The 26,881-nt window shown below is 42.8% G+C and overlaps 1 protein-coding gene and 1 long non-coding RNA gene across 2 annotated transcripts in view; one reads left to right on the top strand and one right to left on the bottom strand.

The window, feature by feature from the left end:
- The window catches only part of SAMSN1 (SAM domain, SH3 domain and nuclear localization signals 1), a 178,049-nt gene that overhangs the window by 30,031 nt on the left and 121,137 nt on the right, over positions 1-26,881 (top strand). Inside the window, exons 3-4 of the mRNA XM_082244679.1 lie at positions 18,110-18,160; positions 22,867-22,913. Of these exons, the coding sequence (XP_082100805.1) occupies positions 18,110-18,160; positions 22,867-22,913 (98 nt within the window). The remainder of the gene's footprint in view (positions 1-18,109; positions 18,161-22,866; positions 22,914-26,881) is intronic.
- LOC309545471 overlaps positions 1-26,881 on the bottom strand; it is a 960,129-nt gene that overhangs the window by 822,809 nt on the left and 110,439 nt on the right. The gene's annotated exons all lie outside the window — the stretch shown is intronic.

Below are 26,881 nucleotides of genomic sequence, written 5' to 3'. Positions count from 1 at the left end.
TTGCTTTTATGATTTTTTTCGGACGAAAACTGTACTTATTAAATGAAAATAAGACATTGTGTTTACGTACGAAAAAAGTTTTATAGCCTGCACATTCAGTTTCTGTCATCCAAAAATTTGTAATCGGCTGTCGAAAGCAGTATACCAACGATCCAAAAATTGGTAGATCATTCGCCGGACAAAATTTTACTTCCGATTCCTTATCGTGTGTATGGGCCTTTAGAGAAAACAGAAAATTGAAGATACAATTTGTACTGATAGTACTAAAGCACATTTTTTAGAATGGAAAGGGATGGAAATACATTTTAATGGGAGGCCATAGTCCATAGTCATAGTCATACTTTATTATAACATACAACACCTCTTCACCGCCTGTCAAATGCTCAAATACATTTGTATCGCTCTTCAGAGAGCATATAAAGTGTAAATGAGCCCTTATATTTTTTTTTTTTTTTGCACAGAACTAAAATAAGTTCTTGTATAGAGGAGCATGAGGAGGGATGCTGACACCTAAACATTTTTTAACCTAATGCAAATACAGTAAATAATTAGTTCCAGAAACAGGCCTGTGTAGCACCCTCCTAGGTAGGTAGGTGCTAGAGAGAAAGTATAGTTTTTAGTCTTGTCTGCTTACCAGAAGGACTGCAGGTAAATCTATTTTGTTCTCTGCCTACCAGAGAGCAGGATCTGTTAATAAGGTCTGCTCATTGTGCTCAGGTGCAACTCGTTCTGTCTGCATTGCTTCACACTGGTCCAATAGGGAGGCATATTGGACAGTGGGAGGAAACAAACAAATGAGTGCACAGGCTTTTGATACAGTCCTGGTGATTTGGCAGAGGGAAGTGCCTTGGTGCATGCTGGGATACTGTATAAAAGGCAGGAGCACATGTGCTTGGGGGTCTTCTGGCTGGATAGTGGAGTCCAGGAGGGAGGAGGAGGCTGCCTCCTCCTCTGTAGACGTGCCATGTGGCGTCAGGTAGTCGACCTGAGAGCCTGGAAATTGCCAATGCGGAACTGAACCCAGAGGTTCAGGGAAGCTGACTAAAAGGGGAGACACTGAAGGATCTGATTCTGCAGTACAGTGAGTACAGATCTGTGTCAAGGGGACTGACCAGAGGGGAGGGGGGGGGGCATCCCTGCAGCTAGAAGAGTCAGTGGATGGGTGCCAGTAAAGGGGATGCTAGAGAATGCCCCAAAGAGAATGGGGATCCCCAAGTCTATTGCTGGAGAGGAAAGAGCAAGGAGACTTAACCATTTCCATACATGTGGCAGCATGGATTAAGCAATGCAGCTGCTTCCGAAAGCAACCTGGTGGGGCCAAGTGAGAGCTGTTCTTATCCAATGTACATAGTTCAAGATGGAGTATCCCACTGTTCCCTTCTCCAATCCAAGTTCCAAAAAAAAACCTAAAAAAAACAATACCCCTTGACTGTTTATTGAGTGACGAACCATTGGTAAAAAGGATGGATCTGTGAACTGTTCCCTAAGTGACTGTGTGCAGGTAATCAGAGGAGGCCCAACAAGTCTTCATACAGCAAGCCCTACAGGGACAGTGCTACACTTGTAATCCAAAGCAGTCTTAGATCAAAGCGAATTTCCCCGTAAGAAGTAATGGAAACTCAGATGATTCATTTCATAACCATGTATTTATAAATCCTTCAGTTTATAGTCCATATAAAAAGATTATAGCAATGTGATAGGTTGTGTAACCATAAAATGAACATCCACAAATGGCGCCTACACAAGGGGATTAGAAGCAACATCCAGCAGGAACTACAGAATATAAAAGAGAAGAGAGGCACCTCTAAGTGTAGCAATATGGTTACATTTAACTGCTTAACCACTTTACCACCAGAGGATTTTCCTGCTAAAAGACCAGGGGTTTTTTTGCGATTTTTTACTGCGTGACTTTAACGGACAATTGCGCGGTCGTGCAATGCTGTACCTAAACGAATTTCACGTCCTTTTTTCCCCACAAACAGAGCTTTCTTTTGGTGGTATTTGATCACCTGTGCGATTTTTTGATCACGCGCTATAAACAAAAAAAGAGCGTAATTTTTGCAAAAATAACAATATTTTTCACTTTTTTTTATATGAAATTCCCCCCAAAAAAATGTAAAAATAAAAATTTTTTAACATTTTCGGCCAATTTGTTTTACGCTACCTATGTTTGGTAAAAAAAAAATGCAAAAAGCGTATTTTGATTGGTTTGCGCAAAAGTTATCGCGTTTACTAACAAAGGGAAAGATTTTTGTCATTTTTGGTGTTTTTTTTTTTAACGAGTAATGGCGGCGATCTGCGATTTTTTTTTTGCGGTACTGCGACATTGCAGCGGACAGATCGGACCCTTGACTGACATTTTTGACACTTTTGGGGGTACCAGTGACATTACTGCAGTAATCAGTGCTATATATGTGCACTGTTACTGCAAAAATGACACTGGCAGGGAAGGGGTTAACTGTATTGGACAGGGAGGGGTTAAGTGTGTCCTAGGGGCGTGCTTCTAACTGTAGTGGGACATTGCTATTGGTGTAAAAACAAAGATCAACGGTTCTACATAGTAGAACCGTCTGATCTTCATTTTTACACAGGGAGAACTGACAGGCGGCTTGTTTACATAAGCCGCGCTGTCTTTCTCCCGCTGTACCGGCGATCGTAGTGTGACCGGCGGACATTGGATCCGCCAGTCACACTCCCGCACTCCTCCGTGAACGAGCCGAGGCGGGCGCGCGCCTCGGCGGGCGCGCGGTCGCCCGCTATTGGCTCTAGAAGGAGTGACAGGCGAGCGACGTAGACCTACGTCACTCTGCCTGGCCGGGGCCGACTGCCGCAGTAAATATACTGTGAGCAGTCGGCAAGTGGTTAAGGACCGCCCCATGTACATATACTGCGGCAAGGTGGCCCCTAAGCAAAAAATCATTTACCTGTACGTCATCTTCTTTTTCAGCTCTGGGGCAAGCAATTAGTGATGTAATTAGACACAGCGGAAGCCAATCAGGGGTCCAACAGACACGATCGTTTGTAGAGAGGCAGACCGCCATTCTGCCAGAGAGGAAAATGGAGATCTGTTTCTGCTAAGCAGAAACATGGATCTTTGTTTTCCTTTAGTCAAAGCACTCCCCCTACAGTTAGAAAGCACTCATAGGGAACACATTTAACCCTTTGATTGCCCCTGGTGTTAACCCCTTCCCTGCAAGTGTCATTTATACAATGACAGTGCATTTTTTTTTAGCACTGATCACTGTATTGGTGCCACTGGTCCCTGGAAAGTGCCACTTAGTGTCAGATTTGTCCACCGTAATGTCGCAGTTCCAGTAAAAATGGCTGATCGCCACCATTACTCGTAAAAAATATAAAAAATAAATAAAAAGCCACTTATAGTTTGTAGACGCTATACCCTTTGAGCAAACCAATCAATATGCGCTTATTGGGATTTTTGTTACCAAAAATATGTAGCAGAATACATATTGGCCTAAATTGATGAAGAAATTAGATCTTTAAAAACATTTTTTTTTTTGGATATGTTTTATAGCAGAAAGTAAAAAATATTGTTTTTTTTTTTTTTTTTTCAAAATTGTCGCTGTTATAGTGCAAAAAATAAAAAACGCAGAGGTGATCAAAATGCAGAGGTGAAAAAAAAGGACATCAATTTCATTTGAATACAGTGTTGCACGACCGTGCAATTGTCAGTTAAAGCAACGCAGTGCCGCATCGCAAAAAATGGCCTGGTCAGGAAGGAGGTAAAACCTTCCAGACCTAAATTGGTTAATGAAGTTTCAACATTTAGCAACTCACATGGTTGATGATTAAAAGAGGCACATCTAAGAATGCAGGCATCCGGGGTAAAGCTGTACACATAGACCATCCTCCGCGCCACCGGCTCTCACTGCTGTCAATCTACAGGAGAGCGATCTGAAAGCTTTAAGCATTCGTGGAGCGCAGTGTGGAAGGGATAACTTTGATGGTGGTGCAGAGGATAATGGACAGCTTTACCCCGGATGCCTGCTTACTTAGATGTGCCTGTTTTCTTGTTCAAAATATTTTATTAGTTTAAGAGCATATAACAAATAGATAAGGATAGGGAAGTAATTTCCTAAATACATGGAAATTGCATAGCACAGGGTCCAAACAGGAACAAAACATATCTATCAAGTTTGAAGTATAGAACTATATAGCAAAGGTGGAGTTCAATCGGGGTAAAGGAAAGCGGGAGCAAGGTCATGATTTCCTCCAGGACACCCCAAAAGGGATCAAACTGTGGCTGGAGGGAAACCATACAGTAAGAAAATCAACATACAATCTAATATAATGTGAGAATTATAGGGCATCAAGAAGAACTATGTTCCTTTTGGAGCAATAAGATAATAAGAAAAATGTAGGCATGGGGTGTCCTCTAAAGACACCATGAGATAAGACCTGAGTATTTGAAAAATAGATGATTGTAGCTAAAAATATTGTATTCCAAGAAAATCATATAAAAAGGGTGTAGGAAATAGAAAAGAGAAGTAGAAAGGAGGAGGGGCGAGCCGAATAAGAATAGAGAAAAGAGGCTGCAGAGTCAAGAAAATGAAGGAAAGAAAGGTAGAAAGTAGAATAGGGCAGGAATCCACATGATGCATGAGCCGGTGTGGATAAGGGCATTACCAAAAAGGTAGCACAGGTTCATTAAATTCTGGAGGAAGAATTTTAGAAATCCACAGTCTCCAGATGGAGTCATATTTGCTCAAGGTTGCGTTATCCAAAGCTGTCATTTTAGCATGTAACATGGCACAATTCATACGATGCTTGGTTTCAAGGAAATTTAAAGAAGGGGATTTCCATGCTTTGGCTATCGTCTGCTTTGCAGCTGTGAGGAGTTGGATAAAAAGTCAGAATTGTTTGCGCGAAAGTAAATCCGGTTTAGCATTCAAAAGAGCCGTTACCGGGTCAGGTAGAATTTGGGTGTCAAACATCGTGGATGAAAGATCAAAGATCTTACCCCAAAATTAGGTGACAATCGGACAATCCCACCAAGTATGTAGGTGTGTGCCTAACTCTGTACAGCTGCGAAAGCAGAGTCCCGAATGGTCAGGAGCAGATTTGGCAATCCTGGCAGGAACGAGATACCAGTGCATGAGGACCTTATAGGAGGCTTCAACCACAACAGTGATGGTGGAGGAGGATTTGGTATCAGTCCAGATGTCCAACCATATTGTGTCATTTAAGGTGCAACCTAAATCGGATTCCCATTTTGCCACATATGTTGGGGGACCAATATCAGGTTTGGTAAGTAATTGCAGGTACAATTTTGAAATTAAGCCTCTGGCATGAGGCTCTGTATAGCATATATGTTCAAATGGCGATAGCTGATTCAAAGGGACATCTCTAGATGTGTGCGTAGAATACAATTTTTTGATTTGCATATAACGGAATATTTCAGAGTGGGGCAAGTGAAAAGTTTCACATAGATCTGGGAATGGTAATAGGCCTGCGGGAGAGGCCATGTTATACAAGCGACTTAGACCGGTGGTGGTCCAATTGCGGAAAGATCTTGGGGAAACCCAGGCAGGATAGAATAATGGATTTTGTAAGAAGGAAAGAATGGGGTTGTGTGCAAACTGAAGTCCATATGTGGTTTTTCACATTATCCCAGATTGAAAGGGTGTGTTTAGTAAGTAGGTTCAGAGCTGGTGGACGAGATTTAGGATTCAACTAGGATCTAGTTTAGGATTCAACTAGAGGAGGTTGAATACCGAGTAGGAATCAAGTTCGGTAGATTCAATAGCTACCCAAAGTGGAATTTCTTTAGTGGCATGATATTTGGTGACGGGGCAATCTGGGCAGCCCTGTAATACGAAACAAAGTTAGGAAAACTTAGTCCGCCGCTGAACTTGGGAAGAAACAAAGTAGACCTAGGAATCTGTGGCCGGGTGCGATCCCATGTAAATGAGAGAGCTCTACGCTGTAAGACGCGTGCAAAGTGGGCCGATACCGAGATCGGGAGAACTCTAAACAAATAAAGGAGTTTGGGAAGAATTTACATTTTGATAGTGCTAATCTTTCCAATCCAAGAAAGTGGGAGAGAGGCCCAAAACTTCAAAAGGTCGGTTATTATCTTCAACAAAGGGGTGTAATTGGATGAAAATAAGGTAGAAATGTTAGCTGTGAGTTTAATGCCAAGATACGAAAGGTGGTATGGGGACCATGAAAAGGGTAAAGCTGATTGAGCAAGACTGAGCTCACTGTCAGATAATGAGATGTTTAAAGCTGTAGATTTGTGAAAATTTACCTGTAGGCCTGAAATGTGAGCAAACTCTTTAAGAGTGTTAATAAGATTGGGTGCAGAAATGTGTGGGGAGGAGAGAAATACAAGCACATCGTCAGCAAATAGACATAATTTGTAGTGGTGACCCCCCAGCTCAAAAACTTTGATGGAGGTATTTAATCTAATATGTTGGGCCAACCGTTCAATGAGTAGGGTGAAAAGTAGAGGTGATAAAGGACAACCTTGACGTGTTCTCCATTGTACAAGAAAAGTTTTCGATTTAAAGCCTGCATATTTAATGTAGGCTCTAGGTTTATTGTATAAGGCAGCCACCCAGGTCAAGAAATGGGGTCCAAAGCCCCACCTACGAAGGGTGAAATTCTTGTAGGACCAAGAGATAGTATCAAATGCTTTTTTGAAATGCAACGATAGAAAACATGTAGGGATACGCCATTTTTTAACAATGTGAGACAATAAGATAGCACGCCGAATATTATCATCTGTTTGGCGCCTGGGTAAAAAGCCAGTTTGATCACGATGAATGATCTCACCAATAAAGTTATTTAGTCTCTCAGCAATGATTCGAGCCAGGATTTTAATCTCCAAATTCAATAAGGAGATAGGTCGATAATTAGACCAGATGGAATTGTTTACATGAGGTTTAGGAATCATACAGATAGTAGCTGTGAGGGAGTCCCTACCTAGAGAAGTACCATGAAGAAGAGAGTTAAAAGCATTGGATAGAAGAGGGGCATAAACGGATGAAAAAGTTTGGTGGTAAAGTGCAGAGAACCCATCAGGGCCTGGTCTCCTATTACGTTTTAAAGTTTTAATGACCTCCAGAATTTAATCCTCCATAATGGGAGCCTCCATCAATTCCATTTGAGTAGCAGAAAGAAAGGGAAGGTTTAGATTAGAAAAAAAAAGAGGTGGCTGCATTAGGGTCTAATTCCCCTTCAGACGTATACAATGCTGCAAGATGAATTTTGACTGGGTTATTGAATAGGTATCTTTTTAAGTCGGATATGCTTGGCAGTGCCATGTGATGCCTTAAGCATCCGAGCCATAGGGGTGTCTGGTTTATTAGATTTGAGATAAAAGTTATGTTGGGATATGCGAAGAGTTTTGTCTGCCGACTCGGTAAGAAATAAGTCAAATTCCAGTCTAGCTTTTTCTAATTCAAGTTTCCGGGCAGTTAAGGGATTGTGTTGGAATGCTGAATAACAGTCATTAACAGTTGATTTTAGCTTATTACTAAGAGTTCTACATTCCCTTTAAAATGGGCCATTTGACGCATACATATTCCCCTGAGAACCGGTTTGTGTGCTTCCCAAAGGGTTACCGGTGAAATTTCAGGTGTGGAGATAGGAGTTAAATAATCAGAGAGGGTGTTAGCTAATTCAGAGCAATGAGTTTGATTTTTAAGTAAAGTATCACTCATACCAGGTAGGATCACAGGATTTAGGAACAGTTGAAGTTAGAGTGGTACAAACTGTGCTATGATATGACCAAGTGATAGGAATAATCGTAGAAGAAAGGATTTCAGGAGCCATGCCGGTAGAAAGGAGGATATGATCTATATGAGAAAAGGAATTATGTGGATGTGAAAAATTAGTATATCTTCTTTTGGTTGGATTAAGTTCCCTCCACGAGTCAACAAGGTTGTATTGTATGAGTAATTAACCTAAAGAAAGTTTTTTGGAGTTCAACAAAGGAGCTGCTGAGGATTTGTCCAGAAAAGGTGAGATAACTTGGTTTGAATCACCAGCTAATATTATTGTACCAATTTTATTGGAGTCAACCACCTGTAAAAGATGAGATAGAAAGGGTGCAGGATTTTTATTGGGGGCATAATAAGATACAATGGTGACCGCCGTGTCCATGAGATGTCCAGTGAGGATCAGATATCGTCCATCAGGATCTTTTATCTCCTTCAGAAACGAAAAGGGAGTGTTGCAGTGGAAGGCTATTAGTACCCCACGTTGTTTGATATGGGCTGAGGCCGTATAAACCTGTGGGAATTTGGGGCTGAAAAATTTGGGGGTAGAGTTAATAGAATTTGGGCCTTCAAGGAAGTGAATGTACTGAAAGCCTTAGTGTGTTTATGGGGAATATTAAGACCCTGGATGTTTAATGAAAGAATCGTCAATGGGGCCATAATAAAGTGTCTGGAGACATGCTATAAAATAAAGGGTAATACCCTGTGGAGGCAAGCCCCATTTCTGAGATCCAAAGAAGAGAGAAAGGCAAATTAGAGAGAGAAGGGGAAAGCAGGAGAAGAGGTAAGGCACAAAATAAAAAATGAGCTATAAGGAAAAGGCATATGTAAAATGATACATAAATGGTTTCCGTTGGTGGCTAAACAAGGGTTCCCCTTTAAGGGAAGAAAGGTCAGCATCAAGATACCCATATAAATGGAACTCTCGAGGGCAACCAGGGGGAGTACACAGAGCAACCTATGAGGGAGCTGACAACTGAACTATATAGTAATATCATATAATAAACCAGGAGGGAAGCAGAGCCCGGACTATGCCCGCAGACCCCAGATACACCTGGTGAGAACCCCAAGGGGGACCCAACCGGCAAGCGGGCGTCTGAAGGCATAAATTAAGTAACCATAGGAAATAGTCATGAGAGGAAAAAATAAATAAAATTAGGTTGATTAGTATGCAAAAAAAGAAAAACTGAAGTTCACAAAGCATTTTGACAGAAAGCAGAAGTCTGTCATAATGGCAAAATAGCATAGTGAGTTGAATATAAGGTGGGTAGTTGGTGAGGTCAAACAGGGACAATAGAATAGTAAACACAAAGAGAAGGGAGAAACCACAGCAAAGTGGGACTACGATATATACCGCTGGTGGTATCAGTCCATAGAGTCTGCCGGGTCAGAAGCTGGAGAGATGAAGCGACCACGTTTATGCAGGCTTTGTCTGTCTTTCCTTCCGTTGATTTGTGGATATTTCTGTGGAAAGCCTAAGGTAGATTTCCGACGAGAAGGAGTTTTGTTAACTTGTGGAGGGTCCGTCAAATGTAGGTCCTGAAAGGTTGGACTGTAAGTTCTCCGCCAAGCGACAGAGGTACTTGGTGCCTTGGAAGGTAAAGCGGATAGAGAAGGGGAAACCCCATTGGTAGGAGATTTGGTGTTGCAATAAAACTTGTAGAGGTTTCAAAGCTCTACGTTTGTTGATGGTGAGAGGAAAAAGATCAGCAAAGATTTGATAGGTATGACCCTGAATGTTCAAAATATATTTCTCTCTAGCTGCAGATAGGAGTTGCTCTTTTGTGTGAAAGAAATGGAATTTAGCGATAATATTGCAAGGTGGACCGGCAGGTTTTCTAACCGATAGTGCACGATTGAGCGATTTCTAAACTGGGATAGCTGGTTGCAGCACTTGAAATAGTGGAAGCATTGTGGCATGTGAATCAATCACAGTTTCAGGAATGCCCCAAATGCGTAAGTGCCATATTTTCAAAATCTTCCAGGCGAGACGGTAGTAAAAGGATTTCTTCTTTAAGATTCTCTGTTTCTGCAGTGTAAATTTGTGTATTATTCTCAATGTCATCCACTCGTGTTTCAAGGTCAGATAGTCTGTAACCCAGTTCTCTAATCTCTTTTGTGAGACTGTTAGTAATGTGGTCAGAGGTTTGGGTAAGTAATTTCTGGAACATATGTTCCAATTGATTTAGCAAAGCAGGGGAAGCCATTTCTTTATCTGTATTTCCCTGCAAATTATCATTTAAATCCTGCTGAGCAGAGAGAGTCCCTGTAAGCAGAGAGGGAATGGAGCCCTGAGCGGTCTTAGCTGAGTGTGTGGAGAGACATGCTGAGGCTGAGGTGGAAGCTGCAGCCACCGCCATTTTGGCGGGAACATGGGCCAGGGCTTCTTTAAAGGATTTTTGTTTTGTTTTGTGCCGGTGTCCGACCAGCACCATACCACCGTGAGCCAGGGACTCTGATACCTGTGTGGTAATTTGTGAGGCAAATTTCGTCCGATAAACCTCTTTTTTTACCGGTTGTCTGCCCTCTGGGAGCAGAGCTTCACCTAGGCCTAACTGCTTCGGCTGGTCCCGCGCATGCGCCTCTAGATGTGCCTACTTTAATCATCAACCATGTGAGTTTCTAAATGTTGTACCTACATTAAATGTAACCCTATTGCTACACTTAGAGGTGCCTCTCTTCTCTTTTATACTTAGTTGTGACATAACGCTACTTGTATACCAAGACATCTCTTGCTTATCAAGTCAAAATGTACTTTCTTGCAAAATGCTCTTAAACCAAGTTACTCGCAATCCAAAGTTTTACTGTAATGCAATAGGGTAAAAAATGTTTAGGCTTTACCACCGCTTTAAGGGCTAGTTCACACCAGTAAACAACGCTGATTATACGGCCATTGGTGTGCATCGGGAGACACAATGCCAATGCCCCAACCTCTGTAACTGAAATCTAACAGTATATGGCCAGCTTAGGAAAGTAAAAATAAAGCAGAGGTGTGCACAAAAGAGGGTTTTCTGTAAATAAATATATTGGAAGACACCTTGTGGTGCTTTCACTTAGGCATAGAAATCGATTAAAATAGGCTGCCAGTTTAAAGAGATACATTTTTTTAACCAAAATATCAAACGTTATACTTATACCTGCTCTGGTGCAATGGTATTGAACAGAGTGGCCCCGAACCTTCTCTTCCCGGGTACCCCACCGGTGATCTTGGCTCCTCCTCTTCTGTGTCTTCCACCATAGCAAGCTTCTTGTTATGGGGGTCAGGGCCGCTGATAAGACAGTACTGCCAGTCCTCCTGTATTAGGCCAAGGCCTCATCAGTTAAAAGGGGCGCCCAGGCACCTGCTGAGCAGGAGGGCCCGCAGTACTGCCTTATTGTGACACTTCTGACTCTGCTGCAGTGATGCAGGCTTCTACTTTTCTTTTCCCCCTCCAGCTGTGCTGCAGGAGGATCAGTTCTAGAATCTGTGCTCCCCTGTTTGCCTCTTTCCCCGTTGTCCTGCCAGTTTCACACAGAGGGGTTATTTCAGGATGGTGAATGGGGGGGGGGGGGTGAACAAACACACCATCCTGAAATACCGATCGCTCACTGTGAGGGTGAAGATATTGCCTCCGTGCCGCTATTCACTTAAATGGGTCTTTTTCGACTTGTTCGGCATATAATTTCTGCTATTGCTGCAAAGCAGAGCATCATGGCCATTGCATTTTAGCAAAAATATAATTTTATATTTTCAGAGGAGGAGGGCCCTGTCAGGTAGGCTGTATGGGCCCTGGGATTTCTATCAGCAGCCCTGATGGGGGTAGACATGCAGACTGAGCTTGGCTGTGTGTATACATAGACACATACAGCACAGCTGTTTCTCTCTGTTTACAGTGTCTGATTGACAGCAATGGGAGCCAATTGCTCCCACTGTTGCCTCTCTGCCCCGTGATTTCAGGGGTAGAGAAGAGAGACGCTACAGATGGGCACAGCGATGGATCGAGTGTGGACTGAGAAAAGTATTTTCGGGGGTGAGGGTATGATGCTGCAAGGGAATGCATTCAGGTAGAAATATTATGACTTCATAATCACTTTTGATTGTGCCTGACAGGTGCAGGTTGATGTCACTAGAGTCTGTATACTCTCTTAATAAATACCCAGCACTCTGTGTACTAACCCATACTAAGGAGCAAATGAACCACCAGGGGGAAGCACTGCCTTTTGGTGTCTCAACTCTGCCTTTTGATGCAGCTGTGATCTGTGTATATACATCTACTCTTATTTCAGCACCCACAGTCTGATTTGAAATTTCAGCTGTTGCACAAGTATATTCAAAGTGCTTATTAAAAAACTAACTTTTTATTTGCATGGAAATCTTTTCATCTGCATGCACAGCAAGCCCTAGGCTTGGTTTATCTAGTATTTCACTCTACTACACAAAGTTTTCTCGACCTATGAAAATCCCGAATCCTATTTTTTTTTTTTCGGCTCTGTAACATCCAATAAAGAAATACAAACAGTCATGAAAAAACAAGCAAAGTCGGGATGCTGTGAAATAATGAATAACCTACTGAGTAATTAAATGAAAGCATTTGACAAGCATAATTTGTTTTTTACTGAGCTGTGCTGCTCTTATGGCAAGACTTTTAATGAGCCGCAGTAAAAAAAAGTATAGCTGCGGAAACATTACAGATAAACTGGAACTGTGAGTAATCAAATGTAAAATAAAGAAATCTTTATTAAGCCATGTCCTCACAGTTCAATGTAATTACACACTGAATCGATACACTGCACTGCAAATGACTCTGAGCACTCATCGGGGCTAGATGTGACTATATGTAAAATATTCTGCTAAGGAATAATTGCCATGTTTTGTTAATGATGTTCCTTTTCTATTGCTTAAGACATATTTATATCATTTATATCATTTTGTCAGAATAAAGAGTCCGTGTGCTCACATACAACATCGCAAGATGAAAATATCTGTTAATAACATACAACGTCTTTCAATCATAAGTATTATTGTAACGATTACCTGTGAAGCGGATTTATACATTCAAATTAAACCCCCCTCCTCTGCTCCGATACACCAGTATTGCATTTTTTTTTCTTTAGTTTACCCTTTATTTTTAATGAAAAGGTTTCGGTCAAGATAAAGAAGGTGGATACAGTGCATTGAAAAAGTATTTATGCTCCTTTGAACTTTTCCACATTTTGTCATGTTACAATCAACAACATAAATGCATTTTATTGGGATTTTATGCGACAGACCAACACAAAGTGGCACATAATTGTGAAGTGGAAGGAAAATGTTAAATGGTTGTGGCGTGCATTTGTATTCACCCCCTTTACTCTAATACCCCTAACTAAAATCTAGTGGAACCAATTGCTGTCAGAAGTCACCTAATAAGTACATAGAGTCTGCCTGTGTGTAATTTAATCTCAGTATAAATACAGCTGTTCTGTGAAGCCCTCAGAGGTTTGTTAGATAACTTTAGTGAACAAACAGCATCATGAAAGCCAAGAAACAAGCCAGACAAGTCAGGGATAACGTTGTGGAGAAGTTTAAAGCAGGGTTAGGTCATAAAAAAATATCCCAAGCTTTGAACATCTCATGGAGCACTGTTCAATCCATCGTCCGAAAATGGAAAGATTATGGTACAACTGCAAACCTAACAAGACATGGCCCTCCACTTTATCTGACAGGCTGGTCAAGGAGAGCATTAGTCAGAGAAGCAGCCAAGAGCCATGGTAACTTTGAAGGAGCTGTGAAGATCCACAGCTCAGGTGTGAGAATCTGTCCACAGGACAACTATTAGTTTTGCACTCCACAGTTCTGCCCTTTATGGAAGGGTGGCAAGAAGAAAGCCATTGTTGAAAGAAAGCCATAAGAAGTACTGTTTCCAGTTTGCATTCTCACTGGGATGGGCAGGGGAGGAGGGACATGTTATTATCCCTAGACCTTCATAAGGCCTTTAATTCCTTCTCTTGGGATTACTTCTCTTTTACCTTAGGCACAAACCACCCAAAAAACTATTTACAGCCAATCCAGGGCCTGACTCTCAGTTAAAGGGTTTACTGTAGCTCCCAACCCATTAATATACATAGAGGTATAGACAGGGTTGCCCCCTATCTCCACTCCTATTCATTTTAGCCTTAGCTTTTAAGATTAGGTGTACTCCAGATATTTAAGTCATTTACTGTGGAGATCGGGAGCACAAATGTGCCTTGTTTGCGGAAGACATTCTAATGCTCCTCCCGTCCCCAATTACCTCCATACCTAACGTATTGACATGTGCAATTTGTTTCGGACCGAATACAAATTCAGACAAATTTTTGGTTATTTGAAGATTCAGGTCTATCGGAATCTCAGAATGAAATAGTAATGAATAGTAACGAATTTCATTGAAATTTGTTAAAATTGGTTTTGTTTATGCGTTTTTCTACGTTTTTAGAACAATTAGAATTCGGATCGGTCGAAAAAAGATCGACTGATTCAAATTCTGTGTGAAGAATAGCTCTTTGTTAAGCAGCGGGCCGGAAAGCTGGCCGCTGCAACCTTAACAACTGATGACTCATCTGCTGTCAGCAGGGCTTCCCCACTGACAGCTGAAATGTAAACAAAACAATGCCGGCAATACAATAAATTACAAAAAAACAGCGTGGGGGTCTTCCCCTAATGGCCTGGTGTGGATTTTAAGGGAAACCACATGACAAAATAAAAAAAAATAAAACACACGTGGGGTCTCCCTCAAGATCCATACCAGACCCCTATCTGAGCATGTGCCATCTGGCAGGTCAGTAAAGGGGGGGGGGGAGTGGGCCTCCCTTATGAACCAAACCAGGCCACATGCCCTCAACATGGGGGTGTGCTTTGGGTTGGGGGCTTTGCCCCCCCCGCCCCAAGTCACCTTGTCCTCTTGTTGATAGGGACAAGGGCCTCCTCCCGACAACCCTGGGCTGTGGTTGTGGGGGTCTGCGGGCAGGGGTGTCATCGGAATCCCTGAGATCCTGGCTCCCCCCTACTTATTCACCCAAAAAAAGTGTCAAAAATAAATAAAAACAGTACACAGTACCCTTAGGTCTGGTATGGATTTTAATGGGGACCCCATACCTAAATGTAAAACATTTAAAGGAGTTATAAAATAGATAGAAGTCTAAATAGAATCTGCCTGACCCAAGATAGCCACCAGAGTCAGGTAGGACGGCAGCATCCAACCTGATAGATCCCCCGATGATCATGGAAACCATAGAGAAACTATATTCCTCTTGACTTTCTTTGCCCCTGCAATGCCCGCTGCGGTTCAGGGCCACCTGCAGTGGAGAAAGCAGACTGCACCTGCCTACAACCAGAACAAGAATTGACAAGGACAAAGTGAAGGTGCAAATGTCACCAGGACAAGAACAATAAGGTTCAGGTTTCACTACTTGGACAAGAAATGAGTAGGTGCAGGTGTTAACGTGATACAAAATGTCAAGGTCCAGATGTCCCCAGGACAAGAAATGAGAAGGTGCAGGTGTTAAGACAAGAAATGCATTACAACACAGGACCCTACAACAGGAAGTGTCTTTATAAAGACCTTAATGGCAGGATCACTAGGTATGTTTTAAATTAAAGCAGCAGATATAGGAATATTGAAGATGACTTTTGAATTTATCTTAACATGTTAAAGCGTATATAAGGTTTTAGTGTTTAGATATACATTAAAAGATATTTCTATGTGACTTTTACAGTTTTGCATGTTCAGTCTTTTAAGTTTTTATTATTGTAATAATTGTAGATATTTGTATGCTGTAAATTCACCACTAGATGCAAGACAAACTACTTCAGTGATTTATGCAGCTGCCTTATTGTTAAGATAATATAACAGCCACATATTGGGAGTATTGTTTTCAGTGAGTCAAACAACTCATATACTTGCATTGTGAGTAGGAGTAGTAAGGCACAACCATGGTGCTGTACTGAAAAGCAGGAAGTAGTGTCTGAGTATATCATGAACAAATATGGCTTCTCCCATGTAATTTGGACCTTCCATGTGTAGCACCCTCCTAGACAGGTGCTAAGTAGGGAGAGTAGTTTTGGCTCTGCCTGCCTATCAGGAGGGCAGCAGGCAAAATATAGCCGCAGTCTGCTTATCAGGAGAGCATGATCCTTAGTTAGGCCTGTTCAGTGTGTCCGATGTGTGATTCATCTGGGCTGAGGGAGTGTCCCCACTGTGTCCAATAGGGAGGCCTGTTGGACAGTGGAGGAAACCCAGCCAGTGACACACAGGCTTTTGTGGCTGTCTCAGTGGGTTGGCTCAGACAAGTGGTCCATCCTGCGATATGCTATAAATGCCAAGGACACATGTGGCAGGGTGTCTTTGGGTGGGAAGCCAAGTCCCAGAAGGAGGGTGACTCCTCTTTTGAAGCTGTGGAAAGTGGTCCCAGGCAGTCAGCCTAGTTAACCAGAAAGTGTGGCTGAACCCAGAGGTCCAGTGGAAGCTGACTAATGGAGTTGGAGGCAACGGTGGTTCTGGAAAAACAGTGTCCGTGAGTACAGAACAACTTGCCCAGGGGTCTGTCAGGAAGGGGACCACTCCAGAGGCTAGAGTCAGCGGACGGGTGTCAGCACACAGGCAGTGAGTATAAAGGGGGTGCCAAGTTAGAACCTTGAAGAGAATAACCAAGCAGGAACCTTTAAGTAACTTCGCTTCAGTGGCAAGGTGAAGCAGCGGCCTTGCCGCATTCTACAGTTAGCTGTACTCAAGACTGTTAATAGTTAATAGTTGGAGTATCCCACTCATCCCTTCTCCTATCAAAGTTCCAAATAAAGACACAAAAACAATATTCCCTGGATTGATTATTGACTTAGCCAAGGACTTTCATTGGTGTTTATCTGCTATCAATTGCTACGGGTAACCCAGGGGAATCCAGAAAGTGTAATTCTCAGCAGTCCTCTAGGGGGCAATGCTACACATATATGGTACTGTATATCAAAACCTTTGAAACAAAACACACATACCCTTTAAATCCACCTCTACTTTTCTAATGATTGTGACAAATTTAAAAAATATGTACTGGCTGTTTCGTTCTGTTATATTTGTTCATGCTGTGGATGTACCCACTGTGAAGTGGGAAATGTTCCAGTTTTGGAAAAAAAAGGGCTGCTTAACTAAAATTAGGCAGAGTTGTTGAAGTATCTCTTTATAAAGACACTATCACTTTACATCTGTGTAAAACAACCCAGCCACTTTATACTTGCCTCTACAGTGCTTGTCTGCTGCTTCTTCTGCCTGCCTTCCGCCAATACAAAATATCAGGTGTTTTTGGATATGGTGGAGCAAATGGCATTCTCCCACAATGCAGTGCTTGGGCCAAATATGCTAAATACTGTAATCAGTGCTGTATTTTGGCCTATGCCAACAAGGCCCAGGCCTAGGGCAGCACGTTGCAGGGGGGGCAGCAAAAAAAGCTACCCCCCTCCACCTGAGACTCTATTGGCCACTGGTTGCTAGATCCGCCTCTCTCACCCCCCCTCCTCTCTTTCTCACCCCCCCATCTGCTCTCTCTCTCACCCCTCTTCTCTCTCTCTCTCATTCCCCCTCTCTTTCTCTGTCTCTCACCCTCTCATTCCCCCTCTCTCTCTCACCCCCCTCTCTCTCTCTCTCTCACCCCCCTCTCTCATCCATCCTCTCTCCCTCCCCCCCCTCTCTCTCTCTCTCATCCCCCTCTCTCTCTCCCTCACCCACCCCCTCTCTCATCCCCCCTCTCTCTCTCTCTCATCCCCCTCTCTCTCTCCCTCACCCACCCCCTCTCTCATCCCCCCTCTCTCTCTCTCCCTCCCTCACCCCCCCCCCCTCTCTCACCCCCTCTCACCCCCCCCCCTCTCGTGAGATCTCAGGGGTTCATGCTGGGACTTGTAGTCCTTAAATTTTGGAGGGAGTCACATCCGTTAAAAAGGAAGGAGTGGGGCAAATTTAAATAGGAGGGGGCACCCAATTTTAGTCTTGCCTCGGGCAGCACAAAACCAAAATACACCACTGACTGTAATATGACAGAGGAGGTGATGTCATCATTCCCTCTGAGCTTTGGCACCAGTTAAAACCCATTATTTTGAAGGTGCGGCGGGCGAGTGCTAAGGAGATGGGTACAAACTGGTTGACTAGGTGGGCTTTGCAGACACTGTCCTCTTGCCCTGAATGGGCACGGAGTCTCTTTAAAGAAAAATAATAATTACATAAATATGGTTTAAATAGTGACAATTAACATATGGAAAATAATGAAATGTCTGACAGAAATATATTGGAATCGTTCTCTGATACTGAAAGAACTTTTTTTATTTTATTTTATTATTAAACACTGGTAAAACCAAATAGGTCATTGTTTATGTTTTATCTGTTCACTAGGAAAATGACCTAGCAGCAAGTCCTGTTTTCAACCTCACTCAACAGGATGTGGTATGTGGCAGCTCTATATAGAAATGCACGCATTGCTTTCGGTAGTATGAAACTAGAGCTTGTTTGTACTGTAGTTATGGTATACATTTTAGTGAACCCCGGCTTCACCCATTCTGGGGAATACCACAACTTTACTTGACTGCTGCAGTGTTGCCCACCATGTATGCTTATACTCACCTTCCCTTTGCTCCCAGACACTCTGTTTAGCTGCCAGGAGTGAAGAGAGGAGGCCCTTTCTAAGCTCTAAGTCACAAGTGTATACCTGTGGAGGAATTAAAAATGTAGGTTTGTGGTCATGTCATAAAGAGTAGGTCAGGATCAGAACTTAAAATACTCTGCTCCTGAAATACTAGAAGCCTTACCTACTTTATTTTTCAGTCATGATGATGAGTAGAAACAGACAAAGCATACAACCTAGTGAAAATAAAATAAAACATTAAAGTACAACTCCAGACAAAACTTTGAAATAAAAAGGTGCAGGTATCACCAAGACAAGAATTAAAAAAGGCACAGGTATCACCAAGACAAGACATGGGAAGCTGAAGGCATCACCAGGGCTACTTATGAGTTAGTGCAGGTCTTACCAGGACAAGAAATGACAATGTGCAGCTGTCACCAGGACAAGAAATGACTAGGGGCAGGTGTCATTAGGACAAGAAATGAGTAGGGGCAGGTGTCATTAGGACAAGAAATGAGTAGGGGCAGGTGTCATTAGGACAAGAAATGAGGTTTCACTAGGATAAGAAATGAGAAGATGCAGTTGTTACCAGGACATGAAATGAGAAGGTGCAGGTGCAACCAGGACAAGAATGAGAGGGTTCAGGTTTCACTATGAATAGAAATGAAAAGGTGCAGGTGTCACCATGACAAGAAATGACGCTGGGGTCACTAGGACGAGAACAAGAAAGTTCAGGTGTCATTAGGACAACAAAATGGTAAGAAATGACAAGGCGTAGGTGTCACAAGGACAAGAAAAAGGAACGTGCAGGTGTCTTCAGGACAAGAAATGACAAAATGCAGTTGTCACCAGGACTAGAAATGACAAGACGCAGGGCAAAAAATTAGGAGGTGCAGGTGTCACCAGAACAAGAAAAGGAAGGTTCAGGAGGTGCAGGTGTCACCAGAACAAGAAAAGGAAGGTTCAGGCGCCACCAGGACAAGAAGTGACAAGGTGCAGGTGTCTTCAGGAGAAGACATGACAAGATTCAAGTATCATAGGACAAGAAATGGGAAGGTGCAGGTGAATCTAGGACAAGAAATTAAAGGATCCAAGTGTCACCAGGACCAGAAATGGGAAATGATAAGATGTAGGTGTCTTTGGCACAAGGAATAAAAAGGTGCAGATGTCACCAGGACAAGAGATGAGCACATGCAGGTGTCACCAGGACAAGAAAAGGCAAAGTGCAGGTGTCATCAGGACAAGAAAAGGCAAAGTGCAGGTGTCATCAGAACAAGAAAAGGCAAAGTGCAGGTGTCACCAGGACAAGAAAAGGCAAAGTGCAGGTGTCATCAGGACAAGAAAAGGCAAAGTGCAGGTGTCATCAGGACAAAAATGTAGAAAGTTATGATGTCACTAGGATAAGAAATGACAGTGCAGGTACTCAACGGGAAATATTTTCTTTTGCCTGTTTTTTCGATACTGAGAGGAAAATGGTGACTGCCCCTGTGGACCCCCGTCTAAGTATACCAGCTGCCTTGCTGTCTCTGGCTTCATAAATCATAATAACCCTTTTTTTTTTTGCGTACTTGTTCCAGGCCAGTGTCAGTGTCTCAAAGCTATTGTAACAGCATGACAGCCAGGAAGAAACAATTTCAGAAGTAGAGGTCAGAATTAGCAGCCTCCATATTTTTTTGCTATAGTTTTAAAAAAGGAAGCCGTTGCATTGTTCATTGAGCGATCATAGCTCCTGATAGGTCAAAGGCTCAGCAAGTTATATTTTTCTATCCATGTTCCTTCACCACTGGTAAACTCTAGCGTCAGATGATGTTGGAGCGGCTGGATGACATCACTCCCACATCTCCCCCAATATGACTATGCTTGGGCTTGGAAAATTTCCATTCAGGCTCGTGAACTGTTCCATTAGGGAAGTCACATGCGCCCCAGACCCTATTACATTAAAGCAACCAGTCTCAATGTTTTTACCCCAGAGGAACCCTTGAAACAATTTTTAGGTCTCAGGGAAACCTTCCAAATACCAATTCATTGGTGGTCAGTGGGAAGATGCCCTTTACATTGGAGGCTAGTAAGAAAAGTGCCCCCCTTTACAGTGATGGCCAGAATGCTACCCTTACAGATGGCTAAAAAATCATTGGTATTAGGCAGTTGGCACTGTCAAGAGATATTGACCTATAAACTATGCAGGAACCATCAAGTGGGAGGTCAATCAGCTACAGTTCAAGGAACCCCTAATAACATCTGTAGGAACCTTAGAGTTCCGCAGAATCCTGGCTGAGAATGGCTGTATCAAGTGCAAAGTCAATCAGCTACAGCTCAAGGAACCCATAGCAGCCTCTGGATGATTCCTGGTGTTCCTCAGAATCCTGGTTAAGAATGGCTGCATCAAGTGGGAGGTCAATCAGCTACAGCTCAAGGAACCCTTAGTAACTTCTGTAGGACCCTTAGAATTCTGCAGACTCCTGTCTCGAGAATGGCTACATCAAGTGGGAGGTCAATTAGCTACAGTTCAAAGAACCCCTTTGCAACCACTGAAGGACCACTAGTGATCTACAGAATCCTGGTTGAGAATGGCAACATCAAGTGTGAGGTCAATCATCTACAGCTCAAGGAACCCCTAGCAACCTCTGAAGGACACTTAGTGTTTCACAGAATCCTGGTTAAGAATGGTTGCATCAAATGGGAGGTCAATCAGCTACAGCTCAAGGAACCCCTAGCAACCTCTTTAGGAACCTGAGCGTTCCACAGAATCCTGGTTGAGAATGGCTGCATTACAGGCAGAGGAACACGGGCTGTGTAAGAGTGAGGAGACAGCAAATAAGTGCAGACCATTAAATATACTTTACTGGATGTGGGAGAGGGGGTAGCTATCAGCAGAAACTGTCACTTTGCCCTGAATTGGGTATTCAGATGACTCGGTTGTGAGAATCAGATCCTGTTGCCTGCTATACTACCGGTAGTAGCTTGTGATAGCTGTCAGTCACTTAAGCCCCGTACACATGCAACGATTATCGGCCGACCGATCGTCCGACTTTTGTCCAAGTTGTGTTTTGTTGTTTGGAATGTGCCTAGACTGCACACAAATTTTCTCGGCCAACAAAAATCTACTTCAGAAGTGATGTCATGTGTTGGTTTGTTTTCTTTGTGTTTTTTCTTCACTGAGCATGCCCAGACTTGCTCATCAGATTTTTCCCTGTCGAAATCTGTACTGACTGCACGAAAATCGGGCGTTGTGTTGACGGCCAACAAAAATTTTATAGCCTGCACACCAGATTTTTTTCGGCTGAAAAGTCGGAGTCGGTTGTCGGAAACATCATACTAACAAGCCGAAAATCGGCAGATCGGACGTTGGCCGAAAATTCCCTGCCAATTTTCGACGCGTGTATACGGGGCATTAAACTTCGAGCATCGTGCAATTATGCAAAATAAATTGATAATGCAAGTTTCTAGTGTAGCTTACATCATAGGGAGGCTTTCCTCAATCTTTGTGGCCAACTCTTAATGATTAATCACTAAAAAACTTTAATAGTGTTATTGAGGTACTAAAAATTGCCCACGCAGTTCTGAACTTATTGAGCAAAACCTGCAGCTGTCCTATCTCCCCTACCACAAGTAACAATGATAGGGATACAGATTTTTCTTGTTATTTAATATGCAGCATTAGCCTCCTGGTTGAGGTTTTGCATTTCATAGCTGGCTGCGCACATGTACAAGCCATCAAACTGCAAAGCGCTTTGTGACTCGGTTGCTAAGAAGTCGCTGTATACATGTAAATGAACCTGACTCTGCACTTCACCTAGAGCTTTCTGCCTTTGTAAAGGTCTTGTATTTTACAATGATATTAGAAAGCTCAAGGACAAATCTAATAGATGCCTTGATTTTACAGAACAGCTTGAAAACACTACTTCTGAAAAGTGTAGTTATTGCCTGACAACAGAAAATTGAACTATTCTCCTGCACATATGCCACCTTCGGGCTCACTTTATTAGTTTATTTTTATTCTATAAGCTTATTGAGCAGACAAGCAGCCTGAACTGACCTTGCACTCAGCAGCCTATTCAGGTTTATGGAGATTTCTGACCTTGTTGGTGTTTAAAGTTACATTTAGGCAAATATGAGAAAAAAGCCATGTAAGCCAGCTAAATATTCCTTTAAAATCACAAAATGTATTGTTATATACAGCTTGCATAAGAACCTGACTCTAAATGCTATGCAAACTTCTGAAGTCTTTTGTAGAGCAATAAAGAGAGAGGTAGGGTCAACAAGGTGAGAATGTCAAGGCTCTGTTACTTACAGGAAACGTGCTTACCAGAGGGGAAAGCACAGAGATGACCTCATCAATGTGCTGCTGCTTCATTGTCCAATCACAAACTGGGGTAGATTCTGGACCAGGCTGAATTGTTAAGCTGCACTGTAGTCTGCAGGGAGGTCACAGACCTCCATTTCTTCTAACTTTATATTAGACTGTTTTTGTGTGTTTATTTATGCTGTATATAGTACTATTCTAATTAGATCATTATTTTATCTAAAGGAGCTGTCTGATTTGGAAACTACCGATGCAAAAAAGAAGAGAAAAAAGTAAGTATGAATACAGTCCCTGCACCTATGTTTCTAAAAAAAATGCGCTACAGCAGTGTTATATTATTAGCACTTGTTGACCAGGGGTGGATAATATATATAAAACCACAACCACAAACAACAAGTTATGTTTTATTGTTAAAATGTAAAAAAAATGTGTAAATTCTTATACAATGCTACATAGGCGTGCTCTAATCTTTGTGTGCGATGCTAATTCCCTCTATTGTGTGAGCTTCCCCCCGTGTTGCTCCTCTAGGCAGTGCTGCCGGTTTCCCCTCCTCTGTTCTCCCCCCAGCTCCTGGGGGGGGGGGGATGTTTCAGAATGGAGAGTGGGGGAAGGGGCTAGTAAATATGTAATTTACCACCCCCTTCCTTTTCTACATGAACACAGTGAACCCACTTACTCACTGCAGTCCTTCATAACCGAAGCATAGTAAACTCTGTTTACTATGCTTCAGTTTGTCAATGAACAGGAAGCCACTCAGCACAGAGTAATATCCCATTCATTCACCATCCAGTGCAGCTGAGGCTGCAGAGAAAGGCATGTGTGTGTAACACTGCTAGGGCTAGTAAATATGTAATATACCACCCCCTTCCTTTTCTACATGAACACAGTGAACACACTCACTCACTGTGGTCCTTCATGGCCGAAGCATAGTAAACTGTGTTTACTATGCTTCCGTTTACTAATGAACAGGAAGCTACTCAGTACAGAGCACTATCCCGTTCATTCATTGTCCAGTGCAGCTGAGGCTGCAGAGAAAGGCATGTGTGTGTAACACTGCCTCCTTGGGGGTTGCTTGTAGTTGTATGTTCTTCTATGCTGCTTTGACCCTGTGAACTGTCCCACCCTCCTGACACTCTAGGTTCAGACATGTTGTGTATAACTTTAAATGAAGCACTGACACAATGCAGATCTGTTTTAACTCCTTAGATTTGCTTTACTCAAAAAGAAGGCTTAAAGGAGGTATTAATAAACTAGGCCCTGGATAAGCAGGCAAGGCTCAGTTGAAATAATACTAAAAAACTGTTAAATAGGCAGTTATAGTAACAAGTAGATACACAATATACACAGTATCTTACAGTAAGTGAATGAATCTCTCAGGAAGCTATAAATTGCTATATGAAAAACTCCTACTAACGGGGATTCCCAGGCAGGCCTATAGTACCCGTATCCTAAGGAGAGATGAGGTACATATTCTATATAGATACCAGTAGCGTGTTTTAGAAGCAATAAAACAGCAATGTTCAGAATGCAAGGCCTTGCTATTATCTTCACAGGCAGTTGGAGCTCAAAGAACGAATCATTTCCAAGTGTAGCACAATGAGAGGGCAGCAATATAAGATAGCTGGCTCTGATTAATGATGATCCACTAACTGATCCTATGTAAGGTGTCTGTGTACAGTGTTCATGAGATGCTGTAATTATTGATAACTGGACTTTGAGCAGGTGCTCTCTCACCAATTCTGATGTCCCTCTTATGACTTCTGGAAGAACAAGCAAGGGCAACTCTCCACACTGTGAACACTGAGAGGGCTGTGTTCTGCTGATTCAATGAGTCTTGGCGACTCTGATTTGATCAGCGATGCTGCAGGGACGTCCGGCATGTAGCAAGTGTCATTCGTTCCGCCTGGGCTGAGTCTGCAGACAGCTGGGTGGCGTGCAGTAGGCTGCAGTCCTCTCTCTTTGCGGCAGACTGATGCACACACGATGAATCCCAGGAAGCAAGAGAGCATTGGCCTGGTCAGCAGATCCCTTTATAGGCTCTCCCACAATTCTCCCCTGGAGCGAATGGCCTGCTGGGAGGTGTAGTTCGTAAACAGTTCAACAGTACAGTAATATCTTTCTAGAAGACTACAGTTCCCACAATGCTTTCTTCCAGTCTCAGGAGTATGATGCATGAAATCTGACACCAACACTAGGGGAGCACAGAGAAAGTCTGACAGAGCAGGGAATTACTCTGCAGTGTCAGATAGTTGTAGTCTACTCCTGGCTACATGCGTTTGAGCTGTGGGGTGCACACCCCTAATGCAATAGGCTGCGCACACCTATGCAATGCTATGTGTTCCTGTCATATTATACTTTTTTTTCATGCAGCACTGATAAAAAAAGTGAGCTGTGGGGTTTATGCATTCAATTTGACGTAAATACCTTTATTCACAATTTCTTCTAGCCCTTTTCACCACACTAAGGCAAAATGTTGCGCATATGTTAAAATTAGGTATTTCATGTATCATAGGAGCCTGCATATACTTGCAACAGCTTGCATAGTCCATACTACAACCCAGTGCAGGGCAAAGCTCCGACACTTCCAGGTCCATTATCTGCCTTCCCTGCTGATTCCTATTGGCCTATTAATATGAATGTGTGGGAGGCAGAAAGGGACAAACCAGTTAATTCAATACTAGAAAGTGACGGAGTTTTGCCTGATCAGAATGGCCCCTCCTCAACGGAGACAATGAAGGCTGATGCAAGTATGTGCAGGTGCATGATATCTAGGTGCTCACATTTTATACCTGTTAGCAGTGGTATATTTCCGTTTTGTGCTGCCCTAGGCAAGACTAAAATTGAGCGCCCACATCTAAATTTGTCCCACACCTTCCTGTTTAAGATCCACCCCTTCATCTGTTCTTATTATTGAAGCCCCCAGTTCTCCTTGCAGGCAGGCAGAATAGTGGACGGCCTCCTGACCCCCCATTTATTATACACTGCCTCCCCATCACCCCATGTATTATATATACACTGACCCCCATTGTATTATATATACATTTACCCCCTTTGTATTATATATACAATTACCCCCAAATATTATGTAGCAGGATTCCCAGCCATTTTGCAGGATATGGGTCCCCCTGGGTCACCGGGTGCAACAAAAGTACCTTTGTGCATTTTCCTCCAAGTGTGAGCACTGAAACAATGACCAGTCCAGTCTCTTTGGGTTTTTATATTTATTGAGAACTTGGATAGGAGAAGGGATGAGTGGGATACGCCTTTGGCTCAACATTGCACAATTTACAGGGGACAACTGAAAAAATGCCTGTTGGCGCTGACTTGATGCCGATCAACGCCGGTTAACTCTGGTTAACACTGAACTGACTTCTGATCACCTCCTTGTGACTCAAAGTCCTTTTGAAGCTCCCTTTGGCACTCCTTGCTGAGGTAGCTACTTTACTTCCAGTGACTCTATAGCACCAATAATTGGAGATTTTGACAAGTTGCTGTTTTCACAGACTACCGGCAGCCAATACACTACAGTACACGCTATAATGTCTGCACATTGTTAGTAACGCCCCTACTAACTAACAACATGGCCGCCTCCAAAGCGGCATCAACTTTTTTCATCCTTACCTGGTGTTCTATGAAAAGAATCAACTGATTGTGTACAGTAGTATATTGGCTGCCGGTGGTCTGTGGAAACAGCGAAACAGCAACTCATGGAAATCTCAAATTATTAGTGCTTTAGAGCAGTGGCGTACCTAGAGCATTTGGCACCCGGGGCGGATCCTATATCTGGCACCCCTCCCCCCCCCCCCCCCCCGCAACTTTAAAATGTAAAAACACCCACAAAAAATTGTAATGTTTTCAAGAATATGTTTTGCACAAATTTCACAGCCCCCCATCACAGTGCCCCTTGCAGTCTGCCCTCCATCCCTCTAATCACAGTTCCCCCTTTTGCACTCTCTGCCTCCCCTGCACAGTCCTACCTTCAGCATAGATAGATAGCTAATATTAGCAATGTGTTTAAGTTTGAGTAAGAGATTGGAGACTTGCTAAAGGAGATATTCAGAGACTACAGACATGATACAGGAGATGGTCAGAGACTACAGACATGATACAGGAGATGGTCAGAGACTGCAGACATGATACAGGAGATGGTCAGAGACTGAGGACATGATACAGGAGATGGTTAGAGACTGAAGACATGATACAGGAGATGGTCAGAGACTACAGACATGATACAAGAGAT

Source organism: Pelophylax lessonae (genome assembly GCF_965119305.1).
Source record: "Pelophylax lessonae genome assembly, chromosome: 2".
NCBI classification, from domain to species: Eukaryota; Metazoa; Chordata; class Amphibia; order Anura; family Ranidae; genus Pelophylax; species Pelophylax lessonae.
Note: the sequence above shows the minus strand (reverse complement) of the source record. Positions and strands in the feature narration are given on the sequence as shown.